Here is a 20,317-nt window from a genome sequence, read left to right as displayed (position 1 = left end):
GCCTGGTTTGCCATCTGCTGTTGATATAAATGTGGCCAAGAGCAACATTTCCTTTGGAAAGGAAAGGGTTTGGGCTTACAGTTTATAGTCCCTCCTAGAGTGAAGTCATGGCAGAAACTCACAGAGGGCAAGAACTCGAATCACAGAGTTGAATCAAAGCAATAGCTGGCTTGTTCTGAAACACACATTCAGTTACCTTTCTGCGCAGCCCAGGCCTACCACCCACAGGGGACTGGGCACTTCTTCATCAATTTGCAATCAGGAAAGTGCCAACCAAGGTCAATGTGATGAAGACAGTTCTTTAATTGAGATTCTCTCTTCCCGCTGGTGTCAAGCCGACAACCAAGATTAGCTATAGCAGTGCCTATCAGTGGGTGAGCGAACAAAAAAAAGAGGAAAAATAAAAATTGTGGCCACTGTGTAGAATAAAAATGGAATACGAGTAAGGAAATCCTAGAAAATCTTAGAAACGAATAAAACCCTCTCACCGTCAACAGCAGTGAGTACATACAGAAGACATGGTGTCCAGGAATAAACCAGGTGTAGAGAGCAAAGCCACATGACCTCGCTGGTATGTGGAATCTAAAAATTTGATCTGGGGGATGGAGAGAAGGCTCAGCAGTTCAGAGTGCTTGCTGCTCTTGCCAGAGAAACAAATGATGCTGCCATCATGCATGCGGGGCTGCTCACAACTGCCTGGAACTCCATCTAACCAGAGGGTGTTAGATCCCCTGAGACTAACTGGGCACATGTGCACACACCTAAGCACACAGGTACACACATATGCACACAATGTTTTACAATAAATAATGACTGCCAGAGTCTGGGAGATTAATTTTAAAAAGACTTGGATTCATTCATATAGACAGAAAAACCTGTATCTCACTAAACAACAAGTTAAACATACATCTGTCTACTGGATTGAGACCAAAGTATTTAGAGAAATGCCTATTTCAAAGTCGGGTCTTTAAAATGGTTGTAGTGGGGATGGAGCGATGGATAAGCATCTAAGAGCACTAGCAACTCTAAACCTGGGTTCAGTTCCCAGCACACACGTGGCAACTCACAACTGTCTGTAACTTCAGTTCCAGGGGATCTGACAACTCTTCTGACCTACACAGGCACCTAACACACACATGGTACAGGCAAAACTGCTATACACATAAAAATAAATAAATCTTTAAAAGACAATGATTGTAGTGACTATTGCTATTTTAATCAATTTCTACTAATTCCATTAGATTATACAAAAATCAAAAATGAAAACACCAGTCTCTGTAAGCTTATTGAAATGGTTCAAGAATAGTTCAACAAGAGTTGGAGAGATGGCTCAGCAGTTAAGGGCACTGGATGCTGTTGCACATGAAGCAGGTTTGATTCCCAACACTACAGAACCACGTGGCAGCTCACAACCATTTGTAACTTTAGTTCCAGGGGATCTGATGTCCTTTTTCTGGCCTCTGTGGTTTTGGGGCATGATGTGTCTGGTACACAATCACATGCAGACAACACTCATACATATAAAAAAAATAAATTTAAAAAGGTCCAATTCATATCACTGTGTTAATAGGTAACAAGGGAAATATTAAAATACTTCAAAAGAGATGCTGAGAAGATTTGTAATACAATTTAACAGTTACGGATGATTGCTTTTGGCCTTTGTAAATCAGAAATAAAATTAAATTTCCTTTACATCCTAACTACATACATATACAAATAAAAAATTATTACTAGGAATTATATTAATCAAATAAAAAGAACATGATAAAAATCCTAAGAAAAGGTGCTGCTCTCTTTCTTCTTTCTGACTTTAATCGTGATATTTAATCTGCTTATTTATTGCTCACTGTAGTGGATTTAGGACAATATTATTTTAAAATGCTAGTATAAACATAAATGTTGGAATTTAAGATAAAGAATTGTTGATATTTTAAAAGTATAAAATCTTATAGCAAAACAAATCAAAGGGAGTTATTTTAAAAAATCAAATGCTTAACATATGGCTTACAATCAGTGAATGTTTTCCTTTTAGAAAACACTCCAAACAGCTTTAAAAATCAGCTAAAACTCTATTTTGAAAACTAAAATAAAAATATTCAAATATTCCAGAACAATGTCTCTCTTATGAATATAGTTATAAAAAGTCTTCAACACTGTACTCAACAAATCAAGTAAATCACATCCAATTATACAGAAGATGGATTACATCATAACCAACTCGCTATGCAAACTGAGAAAGCATTCAAAACTCAACCTGAGGCTAGAAAGATGGCTCAGCAGGTAAAGGCACTGTCAAGCCTGACAGCATGAGTTTGACACCAAAATACACATGGTAGAGGGAGAGAACCAACTGCCACAATCTGTCCTCCAACCTCCATAAGTGTGTACCATAATGGGTACATAAATATATTCACATGCATGTGCATGCACACGCACACACACATACATGCACACACATAAATAATAAGTATTTCCCATGAAATCTCAACAATGCATTAACCGGAACAATATTGGCATAAGGAACTACCAGTTGACATGCCAACATGTCCAGTAAATTTCACTTGATAGCCAACGGATGCCAAGACAGGGAGAATCAGTTCCTTCTCGCATGAGTTCTCACACAGGTGGTCTAACAGAGTGGTGGGGTGGTGTGAACATCAGTGACCCTATAGGCTCATAGATTTAAATGCTTGCTCATCAGGAAGTGGCACTACTTGAGATGGATTAGAGGTGTGGCCTTCTTGGAGTAGATGTGGCCTTGTGGAAGGAAGTGTGTCACTGGGGGTGAGGTTTGGGTTTTCTGATGCTCAAGCCAGGTCCACTGTCACTCCCTTCCTACTGCCTGCCATCCCAATGACAGAACTCTGAGCTCCCTCTCCAGCACCATATCTGCCTGTCTGCTGCCAGGCTCCCTGCCATGATGAAGACGGACTAAATCTCCAAATTAGAAGCCAGCTCCAGTTAAATGCTTTATTTTACAAGAGTTTCCATGGTCATGGTGTCTCTTCACAGCAACCGAACACTGACTAAGGCAAATGGCCAGCCCAGGATGTACATAAGAAGTTCAACTCAATTCATGGAATCCACCCCTTCAATATAAACTGCTGATCGTCTCAATAGATACAGAGAGAGAATGTGAAAATTATCAGTACCCTTTGTAATCACAGCACTTTGTATGAGGAGGCAGAAGGCAAGCTCTTCAACCTGACTGAGGACACTCTCAGAAGAACCTTCAACCTAGTTGCAGAGCAGCTGCAAACACCAGAGTTGGCAAGCTCCATGGTAGAAATGGAAAGCTATAATCAGTAATAATAGTCACTACAGTAATAATGTGTTGTGATTCCTAGTTCATATTGTGGTTGAAAGCTCCAACCAAAGAAACTAGACAGGAGAACAAAATAAAAGGTACCTAGGGGGATGGAGAGATGGCTCAGTGATTAAGAGCACTGCCTGCTCTTCCAAAGATCCTGAGTTCAATTCCCAGCAACCACATAGTGGCTCACAACCATCTGTATTGAGATCTGGTGCCCTCTTCTGGCTTGCAGGCATACATGGAGGCAGAATACTGAGAATACTGTATACATATAAATAAATCTTTAAAAATAAATAAATAAATAATAAAAGGTATCTAGTTAGGACAGGAAGAAGACAAAACCATTTGTACACAATATGATCTCATCTAGAGAAACTGGAAACAGACCAACATAAATAACAAATAATCTTTTAAGATTAATATATAAAATCTATTTTATCATATAAAGGCCATGAATAACCATAATATTAAATTCCAAAAACAACTCCATTCACAATAGTATCAAAAAATACTTCAGGGGCAGGAGGGATAGCTCAGCAGTCAAAGCACTGGGTTCAACTCCCAGCCCCCAAATGGTACTTAACAACCATCTGTATCTTCAGTTCCTGGGGATCTGGCCTCCATAGGCACCAAACAAATGTGGTGCAGAAACATACAGTCAGTCAAGACATTCATACATGCTAAATAAAAATAAATAAACCCATTTTTAAAAATTACTTAGGAATAAATTTTTTAAAAATCAGGAAAAACTGATACTCTGAAAGTTATTTTAAAATTTTTTTAAAATCTTGAAATTAACAAAGAAGACTTTTAAAAACTACCTCATATGCTTGACTCAATTGGCTGATATTGCCATGATAGCAAGACAAGCCAGAATTGATTCACAAGTTAAACATAATCCTTATCAAAGTCTCAGGCGACTGTCTTGCAGAAAGTCTCAGGCTAGTCCTCGTGCACACAGGCACATTCAAGGAGAGGAGAAGAACCAAGCAATCCTGGAAAGAGGCATAGTGTTGGTTCTTCACCCTCTAGCTACCAAACTTAGAGCAAAGCTGCAACAATCAGGACATTATTGCCGTGGGGAACATTTCTACGGAAAGGTGAGAGGCTGTGATGAATTTATTAACAGGGAAACTAAAGCAGTTCACTGGGGTGGGGAGAAGGTCACAAATGACATTGGACAACTGACATCCCAGAGCAAAGCATGAAGTCAGACTCCCATCATCCACCATCAGCAAAATTTAACTCAAAATATATGCAAAATAGAACAGGAAGAAACCCTTTCTTTTTTAACTTTTTATTCATCTTATGTACCAACCACAGTTCCACCTCCCTCAGCTCCACCCAACTCATCCCCTGCATCCACTCCTTAGAAAGGGGAAGGCCTCCCATGGGGAGTCAACAAAGCCTGGCACATTAAGTTGAGGCAGGGCCAAGTCCCTCCCACTGCATTCAGGCTGAGTAAGGCAGTCCACCATAGGGAAGGGCTCCAAAAGGCCCGCTAATGCACTAGGGATAGATCCTGGTCCCATTGCCAGGGTCCCCACAAACAGACCAAGCCACACAACTGTCACCCACATGTAGAAGGCCTCATTTGGCCCCACGCAGTCTCCCCAGCTGTCTGTCTAGAGTCGGTGATCGCTCCTGAGTTTGGGTCAGCTGTCTCTGTGGGAGGAAACACTTTCTGCTGTTACCATGGTCAGGTGCGCATGATCCTGTGAACTTTCACCCACACTCCTATAAAAAAGATCCTAGTTAATTTATTGGGTCGCAAAATTAAAGACGGACATATAGGGTGGGGTGTTTGGGAAGAGAAGGGGTTAACAGAAGTGAGGGGAAGCCAAAAGAAAGATTAAAGGGGTGGATATAATTGAAATGTATTATGTATGTGTATAAAAATATCTCAGTTAAACCCACCATTACATATAATTAACATATGCTAATGAAAACATTTAAAACACCAAAGAGCTAAACGTAAGAGCTAAACCTACAAAAATCTTCTAAAGAAATCCTGAAAGTGAGTCTAAGTGCTCTTGGTTCAGGCTGCACTTTCTGGGTACAAACAATAATAATAATAATAAAAAACTGGCCATCATCAAACTTTAAAATTCTTTGCCTCAAAGATACCAACAAAGAAATGAAAAGGCATCCCACAAAGTGAGGGAGAAAAAATGTCATATGTCTGATAGAGATTTGTATCTCCAACAATAAAGACCGATAACAAATCAATTATAAAAAGACAAACGACCCAATTAGAATTGAGCGAGTGATCCAAACAGACTTCTCTCTGAAGAGACGAAAATGGCCAATCAGAGCATAAAAGGAAAGTCAACATCATTTACTGTCGGGCAAATGTGGTTCTAAAACACCACAGAGGACATGACGTGTCCATTCAGATGGCTACAAAGACAAGGATAATCACCAGTTTGGACAAGGAGACAGAAAAGTTGCAACCGCCATACACTGCTGGCGGGGATGTAAAGCATGCCGCCACTTTTTCAAAAGGAATTTTGCTTGTATATGTGAATGTTTTGCCTGCATACACACACACACACACACACACACACACACACACACACACGCCATGTCTGTGCTGCCCAGGGAGATCAGAAGACAGCATTAGATCCCCTGGAACGGGGGTTACATAGAGTCATGGGTCACTATGTGGGCTCAGGGAATCAAATCCTGGTCCTCTGGAGGAGCAGCCAGTGCACTTAGCTGCTCTTAGCCACAGTGTTTGACCTTCTCATGAAGGTGAACACAATCCCCACCTAGATGTCCACTTCTAGATGTAAATCCTGCACAATAAAAAGATAAATCTTCCATGAGAACATTCACAGCAGCAGCATTCAGAAGAGCTGGTTCAGGTGCCCCAATGAATGGACAAATAAAAACTGCTAACTTCAAACACTGCACTAAAAAAAATGAATGAATTACTGACACAAACTACCACTTGAATGAACTTTAGAAACTGTTCTAAGCAAATATACCCACTCAGGGACTGTGCAGAATATGGCTTTGTTTTATGCAATGATCTGAATAGACGAATCTATAGGTAGAAGTAGACATGGGGATGGGAGAGCGTCAGAGGGGACTGAGAATGACAGCTGAGTGATGTGGGATTACTTTGTGGGGTGGGAGTTTCTGGAAATACTGTGTGATCAACGCACAACTTTGTGAATAAATTAAAAGTCACATAATGAAAATGAAAACTAAGAATTTAATGATGCCCATTATATCCCAGTTATAGCAACCTAGCTAGTTAATCCACAGAAGTAATACCACTAGGGTCATATAAGTAGGAACCGTAGAAGGAACATAGTGTCTGACTTGCCCCCCAATGATCCGCTCATTAGGAGGTCTGGAAGTAACTATGACCAAAATATAGTATATAGATATATAAACTCTAAAAATGCCATATTTAAAATGTCCCGGTTTTTCTACCCAAACACAAAATAATATACCTTCCTTTCAGCACCTCATAAAACCTTCTCAAAAATTGACCACATACTTGGTAACAAAGCAAACCTCAACACATACAAAAAAAATGGAATAAGCTGTATCTTATCAAATCACTATGACTTAAAGTTAGAATTCAACAACACCACTAGTTGCAGAAAGCCTACAAATTCATGAAAATTGAACAATGCTCAACTCAATCATCCCTGTGTCGAGGAAGAAATAAAGAAAGAAATTGAAGACTTCCTAGAATTGAATGAAAATGACATCACAACATACCCAAATTTATGGGACACTTTGAAAGCAGTGCTAAGAGGAAAGTTCATAGCACTAAGTGCCTACGTAAGGAACGTGAAGGAATCTCTCACTAGTGGCTTAACAGCACACCTGAAAGCTATAAAACAAAGAGAAGCAAACTCACCAGGAGGAACAGACAATGGAAAATAATCCTTTGGGGAGACTACTGGGCAAGTCATTCCTAAATATTCAGTATTATATTTACTTCTCAGTTTTATCATATGCTGAGTCTCTCGGGTAGATTTTGATTTTTTTAAGGATAGAAATCAGGTCTTCAGCATTCCCCATGGCCACTGCAGTAAAAAGTTGCTTGTCGATCCATCCTTGTTTGCTTTGCATACACTAAGCAAATGTGGTAGAGGAAACCCTAAAAATCCACAGGGGGATCTCTTGTCTAGTCCTTCGTACTTGTCTTGTTTAGTCAATACCTGAGACGTCCTATTTCTGCTGGAAATGATGGTGGACTCCCATGAGAAGAAAGACAGCACTGAAGAACCCTTTGTCCGTTGTGGTTCTAGGACAATTGTGATACTTAGACTCTTGCCTGCACCCTAAGGACAGGGAAGCAGCTCTTCAGACACACAGTGGCTGCCATCACAAAGCTGGAACACCAGCCCTGCCAGATCAGCTCTGAAATCCCAGTCCACATGCTTCTTACCCGTTGGGAAGCTCTGCTCTGTGTTTGTTGACAAGCAGCTGAAGACTTCGATCCAGTCGTTGGCATTTGTTTGTCTCTGCTACCAAGGAGACTCTGACCTTCCCACCCCATCAAGTCAGAGAGGGACAAGGAGGGACTCAGCCTTTTTGTGCTCAGAAAGCTGAGACTCGGTCTGATGCCAAAACTTGAGCACACAATGCACCTTGGAATCAACCACATCTCTCACAGACACACAAGTCACCTTGTGTGGACTTAGCTATTGTCCATAACATGGAAAAAAAGTCATCCAAAGGAATCAAGAGGACACCGCAAACCTCCTGAGGCTGAGAACAAGCGTAACCACTAAAACTGACAGAACAGCTGCTGGAGCTGGGGAAACACATCTGCTGCTCTTCCTAAGGACCCAGGTTCAGTTCCCAGCACCCACATCAGGAGCTTCCAACTGCCTGCAACTATAGCTCCAGAGAATCCAATACCGTCTTCTGGCCTCCCCAGACACTGTAATCACTCACACAAACCCCACACTCAGATCCGTCCATCCTCTCAGGCTTCGCTCCGGACACACTTGAAAAGTAGCTTCGCCTAATACGTGTTGCTTGACCTCGAGTAAAGATGCCTCCTTCTGCAACAGGTGGAGATCACCACAGAAGAGCCACAACTGGTCAAAACACAAAGAACAAGTGACTGTGTCCCCGCTTGATGTATCCACAACATAACCCCTACACTGAAGGCTCAAGAAACATCATGGAAGAAGGAAGGGAATGATGCAAAGAGTCAGAGGTCAAGGATGCTTCTGCAAGATGGCAGGATACAGAATGGACTTACAAAAATCAATAGCTTGTCCATACACCAACAACGAACACCAGTGAGAAAGAGATCTTGGACACGCTCCCATTCAGACTAGCCTCAAAGAAATCAAATATGGAGGAATAAGCCTAGCAAAGGAGATGGAAGACCTCTACAATAAAAACTTTAAACTTCGGAAGAAAGAAATAAAAAAACCAGAAACCAGAAAAATATCCATGCTCATGAACTGATAGAATTAATATTGTAGAATATAGTATATATAAAAAACAATATATTTTATAGTTCAGATAACAATATAAAGATGTTATACAAAATTCTCAATCTATATGATTCCTGAATATATAAAGAATTCTAAAATAGTCCAAAAATGACACTCTTAAAAAAAATCTAAGCAGAGAATTTTCCGAAAAAAAGAAGAGAAAGTGCTGAGAGTTGGAGAAATGGTCTTCCCTAAGTATGAGCTCCCTGATTGGTTATCTGATACCAACACATATTGTTATGTGATATTTCGCTCATGTTCTGACAAATAAAGTTTGCTTGGAGTCAGAGGGTGGGGACCAGTCACTAGCTGATCAAAATTAACCATAGAGGTTTAGAGGACTGTAGACAGAGAGGACACAGGAAGCAGAAAGGCGGGACAGAGAGAGGATCTCAGCCCTTCTGGATGGAAGAAGGGAACAGGTAGGAAACAGCTGGTGGCTGTTTCTCTGGTCTTTCAGGTTTAACCTTATATATGACTCCTGATTTTTTATTGATAAGATTAATACTTCAACATCTAAGAAACGCTAAATGGTTTAAGCAGGTTGTATTTATATATTTAGTGTGAGTGTGTGTGTCAAAGAGAGTGAGAGAGAATGAGGGAGAGAGAGAGAGAGAGAGAGAGAGAGAGAGAGAGAGAGAGAATAGCAATTAAAAGAAAAGAGGTCAAGATTTCAAGGGGAAGAAGTGGGTGGAGTATGAGAGGGATTAGAGGGAAGAAGAAGAACGGAGAAATATAATGTATATGTGTACATATGTATATACATATATATATATGGACACAAAGAGGGTATAAGGAAGAACTGGGATGGATATGGTCAAGATATTTTAATGAAATTCTCACAGAATTAATAAAATTAAAATTCTATATTATTAAAAAATTAAATAACTAAAATAAGAATTTCTTAATGTTAGACTGTTGATCCTACAATTACCACACATGCACAAGAAAACATGGCACGCTTCAGCCACGTTGTTCTTAACACTGCCTTCCGCTCCCCGCAGAAATAAAGAAGCTGAATGCCCTAATCTCCTCACCTCTGCAACCATCCTTGGAGAAAAGTCTTTTCAGAAATATTTTCAATGGGGCAAGAGGGATGGAGTTTCTACTAACATTTTTTAATGTTTGGCTTTCCTAGTCAGCATTACCTGGAACTTCCTCAGACTTAAAGTCACCTTTGGAAGGGATTAAACATCATGAAAGCAATGAGCATTCTCCCCTCGCTTCACTAAAAATCATCCTAATTATGGTTTCTCCACCGTCTGATCCTCCCAGGTTCTCCCCACCTCCCCTCTCATCTGGATTCACACCCCCTTTTGTCTCTCATTAGAAAACAAATGGGTTTCTAAGGAATAATAATAAAATATGACAAGATTAAAAAACCAAAACTAACATGACAGACTAGAACAAGACAAACAGAAGGAAAAGAGCCCACGAAAATGTACATGAAACAGATACAGACAGACACCCACTTGTTCACACATTCAGGAACCCCATCAAAACACTAAACTAGAAGTTATACTATATACAAAGGATTTATAGATTATAAAACAAAGAGAAAAATTCTATGTGTGCGTGTATAATATTATATATAAATTTTTTAAAGCCCTGACATGGCATTATGAGACATGGAGCCTCCAAACATGTCACTGAGTTCATTTTCTGTTGGCCATCTACTGTGGACATGCAGCCTAGACTTACGAGGAGGTTGTTTCGCCAGTGAGACTCCCTCAGAGAAAATTAAATTTTTGTTTACAAGTGGTTATCAATTGGAGACATTTCTGGGTTAGGGATGGGGCATGTGTCCACTCCTCCTCTCAGCTCTAGGACCCCATCAGGTACAGAGCATGCTGCCTCAGTCTCTGAGTTCATCTGTGGTCAATCCAATTGCTTTATAAGGCCTTTATCCTTGGTGTTCTCCATCTGGAGAGGGAGAATTGTCTGTAATCTGTCAATCATGTTTTAAATAAACACTGATTGGCCAGGCAGGAAGGTGGGAAAACCAGACAGGAAGTAGAAAGGATGCAGTGAGAACAGGAGAATTCTGGGAAGGAGGAAGTTGATTCTTCCCACTCCTGCCCAGATCACCAAAGCAGCAGGATGTGATCCGCCCCATTGAAAAAGGTACTGAGCCACATGGCTAACATAGATCAGAATAATGGGTTAATATAAGCTACAAGAGCTAATAAGTAGCCTGACCTAACGGGCCAATCAGCTTTATAACTTATGGAGACCTCTGTGTGATTTTCTTTGGGGCTAAACAGCTGTCGGAACCGGGCAGGACAGAAAATCTCAACAAGCAAGCCCCTTCATGTGACATCCATCCCCTCTGGCTCTTACACTCTGCCTCTTCCACAGGGTTCCCTGAGCCCTGGATGGAGGGATTTGATGGAGACATCCCATTGAGGGCAGCATGGGTGTTCTTAAACCTAGAACTCATACCTATGGAAGCTCACATTTAAGGTCTCCATATGGCATTGAGTTTTCGCAGTCCCCAGCTCCTCCTCATACTTCTCATGGAGTACTCCAAACTCCCATTTCCTTCCCCAGGAATTCTGTTACACCTCTCTCTTTACTTTCCAGCCTGATCCTTTTTCAGTTCCAAGAATCTCCTTCCTGTTCAGACTGTCAAACAGTACCTCACTTCTTTAAATTTTGTAAGTGTGTATTCTGTGCATGCCACAGGTATGAACTTGCTGGGGATCCTTCCACCGGGGAGGACCAGGGACCCAACTGAAGTTGTCAGGCTTGACAGCAAGCACACACTGAGCCTTCCTCCCACATTCACATCTTTATATAACTATCATGTCCTCTGGAGCCTTCCTCGGCTACTCCAACCCCACATAGGACTGGCCCTGCCCACTTTGGCTCCTCCAAGACAAGCTTCTAGCTCTGCATCCAGAGTGTCTTTGTACCCATTTGTCCATGCTCCTTCCGAGCTTCTCTGGGCCTCAGAGTGAATGTGGAGAGGTGTAGGGATAGTCACCTCAACATCCTGATGTCAAGTATAGTTCCCATGGAAACACACAATCGAGGCTCTACAGAAAGCTGTTAAATCCAGCTGATTAACAAGTCTGATGACCTAAATATGCCAGATAGGTTGTGGTTTTGTACAAATGAAGTGAATTAGAAGATAACAAGACTGACTCACGTGTGATCTTTGAAGAATAAATACACAATCATTTTGCCCAAAATAAATTCTTACTGGGAAGTAAATTCTACCACTAATATGTTCAGCAGAAACTCGACCTCAGGGGGCTGTTTTCACCCCCAAGGTATCTTATATACTCCTTTCCTTCCAAAATAGAGTCTTCAAAATATCAAGATCTGTCTCCACAAGCTATGGTGGCACACACCTGTATTCTCGGGACAGAAGGCAGAGGCAGAAGGATCACCAAAAGTTGAAGTGTAATCCTGTCTATACAGAAAGTTTCAAATCAGCCTAGGATACGTAATGAGACTCTTTCCAAAAAAAAAAAAAAAAAAAAAAAAAAAAAAACCAATGAATTAATTAAAATAAGAAAGTGTTTCCTACCTGTGTTCCAGCTCCCGGATGGACAGTATCACCCCTGAGGTGGCCGGCTTCTGCTGCACTGTGGCCAAAAAGGTGAATTCACTCTTATTCCGGAACAACTGAATTAGCTTCTCGCTGACATGAGGGGCCGAGTGGATCTCTCTCTGTACATCTAGGGGTCAAAAAGGAGAAGCAGGATGAAGAGGAGAGGTGTGGAAAACAGGAGCATGGGAAGAAGAAGAAAACGGGGTGAAGTTACAAGTGAAACTCTTAAGAGCCCAGCTTGCTTTTTCCTCCTCTTCTGTCAATAGCTTTCATTTTCTGGCCAAATTCATCACCCCGCACAGCTACATTCATTCAACAAAAACCCCGGAAATGCTATCTCTGTCACCATGCCCACTGGTCACTTTGACAAGTCACAGTAGGCCAGACAGTAGTTTTATGACATAAATTTTGATGGGATAGTGAGCAATTTGGCCTCCTGAAAAAAATCGATTGAGCCGCTATAAATAAGGCTGGAGGTTGTCAGGTAAGGGGGTCCTGAGAATCAGAGAATCTCAGGTCTGGCAGGACCCAAGGATAACGAGTGAGCCTCAAATTCTTTGTTCCTCGTGGGCTCAGCTTCCTTCTTCCAACACGCATCTGTCCTTGCCTCGTACCTACAAAGATATAGCACTAACGACGCCAACAGCTCCGCCTTTGCTTACAGAACAAGGACAGTCCATGCTGCTGATCTCACACGGTGCGTGGAAGAACTCTGCGAACATGTGATGGATTACATTCCTTATGAACACAACCCCTTACATTCGCTAAGGTTGAGACCCACTCTGCAGGGCCTAGAGGTCATGAACCCTGTTACTCCTGCTTCTGCCTAGGCGGCTCTGTCTCCAGCATCAGCACACGGAGACAGGGACATCCTCATCACGACGCTTCAAGCATTAGCTCACTACTTCGCACACCACACTTAGCTCCCAGCGTCAGAACTGGTCACCGAAGGACCGAAGCTGGGGAAGACACTGCAGAAGAGAACATGCAAGTGTCGAAAGTTGTTTGGCAAACATGGCATTGTATGATTTTGGTTTCTTTGTCTAAAATCCAAGGGAGCCCTGCCATTTTATGAATAGAAACGGATGAGAAATGGAAGAGGAATGAATGAGGGGCAGAGGGGAAATGGTGGGAAGGGACTGGGAGGAGAGGAGGGAGGAGTCAGGGTGTAAAATAAATAAATATTTTTTAAAGTTGTTGGACCCTTTTAATCTTTAGCCAGAGGACCAGGATGCCTGCATTGGGTAGTGTTCTCTAGACATGACAGGGATGTTATACCCTTAAAATCTCAATAATACAGCTGCCTAAGCAAGACCTGCATAACAATACCAGTTTGACACGTCAGTGTGGTTGGGGGGAGCTTCACAAGCTCCCCCATCCCTTATAAAGAGCTCTAGGAACTCGATAGCTCTGAGAAAGGGAGAATCAGGGTTGAGCCACTGCTAGGTTATCCAATCCCATGTGGTAAATCCTAAACACATGAACACTGAGCAACACTAAATGGACTCGGTAGATACACACACACACACACACACACACACACACACACCCCTACATGTATGTGTGTGTAACAACAATAATAATTGAAGACGTCATGAATTTGAGAGGATTGTGAGCAAACATGGGAAATTGTAAATACAATACTTATGTTTGAAATTCTCAAAAAATAATTTTAGATTTTAAAAAAAATATGAAAAAAAGTGACCATGAATTTAAACGATAGCAAGGCAGGGTCTATAGAAGTGTTAGAGTGAAGACAGAGAAGGGGGAAATGATGCAAATGTATTATAACAAAAAATAAAAGGAATCATTCTTAGCAGTATATTTGGTGGTATCTTCTTGTACCCTGTTCTACTTTTCTGACCATGTGATAATTATTTGGCTATTTCTCCAAGTGAGGGGGACCAGTACAGATCATGAAACTCCAATATTTGTGTAAAGTACATTGCAAACTTGTACTACGACCTGGATGTATCTTCAAAACTAAGTAGCGATATCTAAAAAGAAAAGCCCTTGAATGGTTGACTGAAGCTCCGTCTTCTCATGAGCATGGAGGGAACAGACAAGGTGATCTCTCACAGCCTGCCCAGCTTAGCTTCTGGTTCACCCAGCCCTGCGGCACATGAGGAGAAGTGCACCGTCTCTCCAGCAGACGTCTGGGCTACAAATGGGAGAAAACAGGGAGTCCCGGCACAGAGGCAGCCGGCAGCCGAAACTCACACACCTGCCACTCACCTCTCAACCTGCGTTATCACTGAGTGCCATACGGCTTCCTTGCCACAGACTGAGACAAGAGACAGCCATGTAAAGAGCACTTCTGTGGGATCTGGAGAGGGTGGCTCAGTGGTTAAGGACGTTTGGTGTTCTTCCTGGGTTTGATTTCCAGCACCTACATGTCAGCTAAGAACTGTCTGTAATTCCAGTTCCAGGAGACCCTAGGCCCACTTCTGGTTTCCATAAGCATTGTGTTCACATAGTGTATAGACATACATGTAGACCAAACAGAAACATACACATAAAAATAAGAAAGTCTTAAAATCTACACAATCATGCCTGCACACTTCCTGAGACATCTTTTAATTTTACTAACATGGGAACAATTTATTTCACAAACTAGAGGAAATTGTACAAATTTTATTAACTATTTTTTTTATCATTAGTACTGAGGGAAATCCTCCTGATAAATTCATCTAGATTTATTGCCAGGAAAAATTATACATTCCCGAGATGAGTTTGTCCGCTTTCTTTAGTTCTTCTCTATTCGTTAATTAGGAGCCATAAAACTGGGAGAGGCTGCCTCGAAAACTCCTGTCAGACGCAAGGCCCATTGGAAAGAGGGTTGTGCTCGGTCACACTGCCTGCTCTGGGCAGAGAGCACTCCCATCGCCCTGCCACATTGGCCATGGTGTACATAATGTACTCACCTCCCTCTCTCTCGCCTTTGGATAGCTAGCCCCTGACCAGAGGCCGCCAAATTAAAACCCACAATCGAGAGCTCTTTTTTGTTGTTGTTGTTGGTTTTTCTGTTTTTTGTTTTGTTTCGGTTTTTGGGTTTTTTTTTTTTTTGTTCTGCTTTGTTTTTTTGGTTTTTTGTTTGTTTTGTTTTGTTTTTCGAGACAAGGTTCCTCTGTAGCTGTCCTGGAACTCACTTGTAGTCCAGGCTGGCCTCGAACTCACGGAGATCTGCCTGCCTCTGCCTCCTGAGTGCTAGGATTAAAGGTGTGTGCCACCACTGCCCAGTCCGAGCTTTTTTTTAATTGTTTTTATTGAACTACATATTTTTCTCCACTCTCTTCCCTTTCTCGTCCCTCCCCTTTAACCCTCTCCCAAGGTCCCCATGCCCCAAATTTACTCAGGAGATCTTATCTTTTCCTACTTTCCATGTAGATTAGATGCATGTATGTCTCTCTTAGGGCCCTCATTGTTGTCTAGATTCTCTGGGATTGTGAATTGTAGGCTGGTTTTTCTTTGCTTTATGTCTAAAAGCCACTTATGAGTGAGAACTTATGATATTTGTCTTTCTGGTCTGGTTTACCTCGCTCAATATGATGTTTTCAAGATCCATCCATTTGCCCACAAATTTCAAGATGTCGCTACTATTTTCTGCTGTGTAGTACTCCATTGTGTAAATGTACCACATTTTCCTTATCTGTTCTTCATTAGAGGGGCATTTAGGTTGTTTCCAGGTTCTGGCTATGACAAACAATGCTGCTATGAACATAGGTGGGCACATGTCCTTGTAGTATGATTGAGCATCCTTTGAGTATATACTCAAAAGTGGTATTGCTGGGTCTTGAGGTAAGTTGTTTCTTAATTATCTGAGAAATCGCCATACTGATATCCAAAGTGTCTGTACCAGCTTGCACTCCCACCAGCAATGCAGGAGTGTTCCCTTTACCCCACAACCTCTCCAGCATAAATTGTCATCAGTGTTTTTGATCTTGGCTATTCTTACAGGTGTGTAAGAAGGAATCTCAGAGTTGTTTTAATTTGCATTTCCCTGATGACTAAGGATGCTGAGCATTTCCTTAAGTGACTTTCAGCCACTTTAGATTCATCTGTTGAGAGTTCTCTGTTTAGGTCTCTGCCCCCATTTTTATTAGATTATTTGTTCTTTTGATGACTAATTTCTTGAGTTCTTTGCCTATTTTGGATAGAAGCCCTCTGTCTAATGTGGGGTTGGTGAAGAACTTTTCCCATTCTGTAGGCTGCCATTTTGTCTTGTTGACCATGTACTTTGCTTTACAGAAGCTTCTCAGTTTTAGGAGGTCCCATTTATTAACTGATTCTCTCAGTGTCTGTGCCACTGGGGTTATATTTAGGAAGTGGACTCCTGTGCCAGTGCGTTCAAGTGTACTTCCCACTTCAGAAGCCCTTCTTAAGTAAGATTCATATACACATTTCCTTACGTAATATCCCTTCTAGACATCTAGTCCGTGTTTGAACCTTCTGTAGTGACAAGACTCACTCTCTTACCCAGCCCTCCAACACCCTGATTTCCAGTCTGTGTAAATGTGACACCTAGTTCCTCAAGTCAAACACAGAAAACTGTTCTTGGTACTCCCCACTTCTCTACCTCCATATCCAATTCAAGAGCAGGTCACATGACTCCCATGGCTGGAATTTCTCCACTGCCCCCACTTCCCTCTCACAGTGCATGCCCTGGCCACTCCCACATACCCAGGCAGACACTGGCAGTTGACCTGTAACAAGTCCCACCTTTCCAGGCTACCTTCTTTTCCCCACCTTGCACACAGCAGCCTGATGCTCTTTTTTTAAAACCGTATGTTTGGATTATGATTGCCTCCTGCTAAAAGTCTATAGTGACTTCCCACTGCCCCTGGGATAAAGTTCAGTTCCTTAGCGATGCCAGTGAAATCAGCCACAGACAGATTTGAGGCGCCTTCCCCCCAGATGGCGTTCACTCCTTTACTTTTGCTAGGGGAACACACCCTTGCCTCAACATCTTTGCCTCTTCCCTTTTCCCAGGGAGCTCTGCACACACCTGGATCCCCTCCTGGAACTCTCGCTGAGGTCCAGGGCGGGCTCGGCAGGCACATCCATCTTCCCACTACTCTGAGTGAGTCCACACGACTCCTCTGCACACAGATTGTGATCAGCTTGTTATCTCCTCGTGTGGCAACCACAGTCTGTGTGTTGTTTACTTTCTCCCCTGAAAGACTGCAGGCGGCTTGACGGGCAGCGTATCTATTTATTCAGAGTCTGACCCCCATTCTTTATGCCTGCCACAAAGAAGGCACCCAATTTAGACATACTGATTGCCTCATTTATTTCCCTTACTTATATTTTCACTTTAAATAACTACATACATTGCACTCAGAAAATATGCAAAACTAGGAGCTAAATTGATCTTTCTCAAATGCCAGTGGATATCTGGTTAAATAAGATGGCATTTGGAGCCAACTCCCGCCCCTCTGTACAGGACACCCCTGAACAGTCAAAACTGGCTCTACCAGCCTTTCCTTGCTCATCCAACCTTGAAGGTTGAGCATTTTGAGTCCTATATTTCACATGTCTCTTCATAAATGATTAATATATGTAAGTAAAAAGACCCCACCAGCGCCTCCCAGAGGAAACTGTGAGAAATGCCCGGTTGAATACAAAGACATTCCGTGTGGTCTCATCACTGTCAAGGAAGCACAGGCCTGAGTTTAGACAAAGAACAAACAAAAGCCACGCCACTTCCCACAGCATCGAGACCAGGACACCAGAGCAGACTTCACATCACGGCGGCTACTCTGAATTTGGCAGATAGTTAGGTGGGTGGCCTTGGACAAGACACTTCTCTTTGAACCCCAAACTCAACTGCTGAAGATCAAGGACTAAGTTAAATGATGCCTTGGCCTCAATATCTTCTCATTAATGTTCACTAATTTATTCTGCCCTAGACATATAGTGAAAGACGGTATTTTTCCATCTTTTAAGCACTCAGATTCTCTAATTGTTCTTCTTTGTTCAATTTCCAAATGAATAATGAAAGTTTTCAGATCCTCAGATACTGGCATGTCACCTCCTCTGCAGAAGCCGACTTCTTCCCCGAGTTGAAAGAACAGTGAGTGAATGTGAATTAATGGGAGCCTGCCATGAAGGCCGCACTGGTGGGGTCTGCCACCCTGATACGTGTTAGCGGTGTTCCCTGAGAATATTCTGTCTGTAAGAGGGAACAAGAAAAATGTATGTGGTGGATCAAGTTCAAGTAGAGCCTGGATATCAACTGAGAAGTCTGTGAAACACATTCAGTCACAGACCAAAGAAACAAAATCATAGTGCCGAGCACAGGCAAGAAGGGGATGAAGAGCTGACACCTTCTGGTACTGATGTCACACGGAGAGAGGGGAGAGAGAGAGCACATATCACATGTTTAAAAACAATAAAATGTTTTTTTTTTTAAAAAAAAGAAAATCAAACTTGCAAAATTTAAATAATGTTATGAAGGACACTGGGCTAGGACACCAAGGCCCAAAGAGTCTAAGCCATCTCATCCAACGAAATCCATTCCTAACTCTGTGACATATGCTGTTTGTCATCTTGCAGTCTTGGTGTCTACGCCTGTGGAAAGAGACAAGTCCCCATGACAAGCCCACAGTGGAGCATTCCAGAACCAGTCAGGAAACACTGGGTGGATGAGGGAAGAATCCCTCATGAGGCAAATGCCAGCAGCTAAAGAAACTCGGTCACAAAGATGCACCCTGGTCATGAGTCAAGGCACAGAACAAGCAGCATGGCGGTCATGAACAAGGCATTGCCCTGGTACCCTGCTGACCTGCTATCTCTCCCCTCCCCCACTCAGCCACTGTCCCTGCATTAGACAACAACCCCCACCACCCTTCCTCCTGGAAACAGCACTCCCATTCTGCTGCTCCCATCAGCAGCAGGTTTTTTAAGAACCAGCTGCTTCTAACTGCCTCAGGCCAGCTGTCCCCTGAATTCTGTCCTCACTGTATCTATATCACAGTCGCCAGTTGTGTATGTGTATGTGTGTGTGTGTGTGTGTGTGCCATCATTTTGCATATGATCAACTTGTTAATATTATCTTTCTCATGCTACTGCAGATCCCATGAGAAACTGCTTGCCAGTGTGTACTCAGACCTACTACCACAGAACCTGGCACACAGCTGCCAATCACTTGATTAATAAAGACAATCTGGAAGGCAAAGTCCTAAACATAATATAACAAAGGGAGTGAGCGGCATACACATGACACCAACCTATTGAGACAAAGTTACTCCACTAGCAAGCTAGCAAAGGAAAAATAAATCTAGGTGAGCATTGCAGCTCTTCTATTAGGGAATGGAGCCCAGGGAGACCTAGGACACAAAACACTAATCGATTTTTGTAATTACTATTTGACTCCATCAAAAGCCATCCTGGTGCCCCCATAATTCCACTAATGAGAGAGGAGGTGTGAGGCAGCCGAGCTCTCCTTACACGTTGGATGATACCAGTAGGACAAATCAATCCAACCCAACCTCCGTCACAAGACGTCAAGGTTTTAGACTGTCTGCCTCTCTGCACTGCCTGATGAGTCTTCTCGTCCCCGTCATCCCATCCTGACTCAGACGCATGGGAGTCATAAAGATATGGACGCCTGCCCATTTGGCTGACAAGAAAACACACAGGGGGACTGACTAAAGTTCTTTAACACGACTAAGACTTTATTATTTAACCAAAGGTTATAGAACAGTGGAGAATGAATTATGGTATAGATACCTGTTGGAAAACTACATGTGATGATATCAGATGATACCGAAATGATGAGAGGGTGAAGGAAACTTCTAACCAATCTATCTCTTGGGAGGGAAGGACCAGTCAGCTACAAATGGCCTGATGGGGTATTTAAACTAAAATAGGGCACTCAACCTTTGGCACCCAGACCCTGTGTCCATGTGTACCGAGGCAGTTCAGGAAAAAAGCAATAACTTGTCTTCAAGTTCCCTCAAACCT

General features: G+C 42.3%; 1 protein-coding gene across 3 annotated transcripts in view; it reads right to left on the bottom strand.

The window, feature by feature from the left end:
- Positions 1-20,317, bottom strand: part of Nell1 (neural EGFL like 1) — an 822,199-nt gene that overhangs the window by 725,962 nt on the left and 75,920 nt on the right. For all 3 annotated transcript variants that reach the window (XM_048442384.3, XM_048442394.3, XM_085682700.2), the window contains one exon: positions 12,329-12,479. In XM_048442384.3, the coding sequence (XP_048298341.2) occupies positions 12,329-12,479 (151 nt within the window). The remainder of the gene's footprint in view (positions 1-12,328; positions 12,480-20,317) is intronic.

This window comes from Myodes glareolus, chromosome 24 (genome assembly GCF_982192425.1).
Source record: "Myodes glareolus chromosome 24, mMyoGla1.1, whole genome shotgun sequence".
Lineage (NCBI taxonomy): Eukaryota > Metazoa > Chordata > Mammalia > Rodentia > Cricetidae > Myodes > Myodes glareolus.
This window is presented reverse-complemented; position numbering and strand designations above follow the sequence as displayed.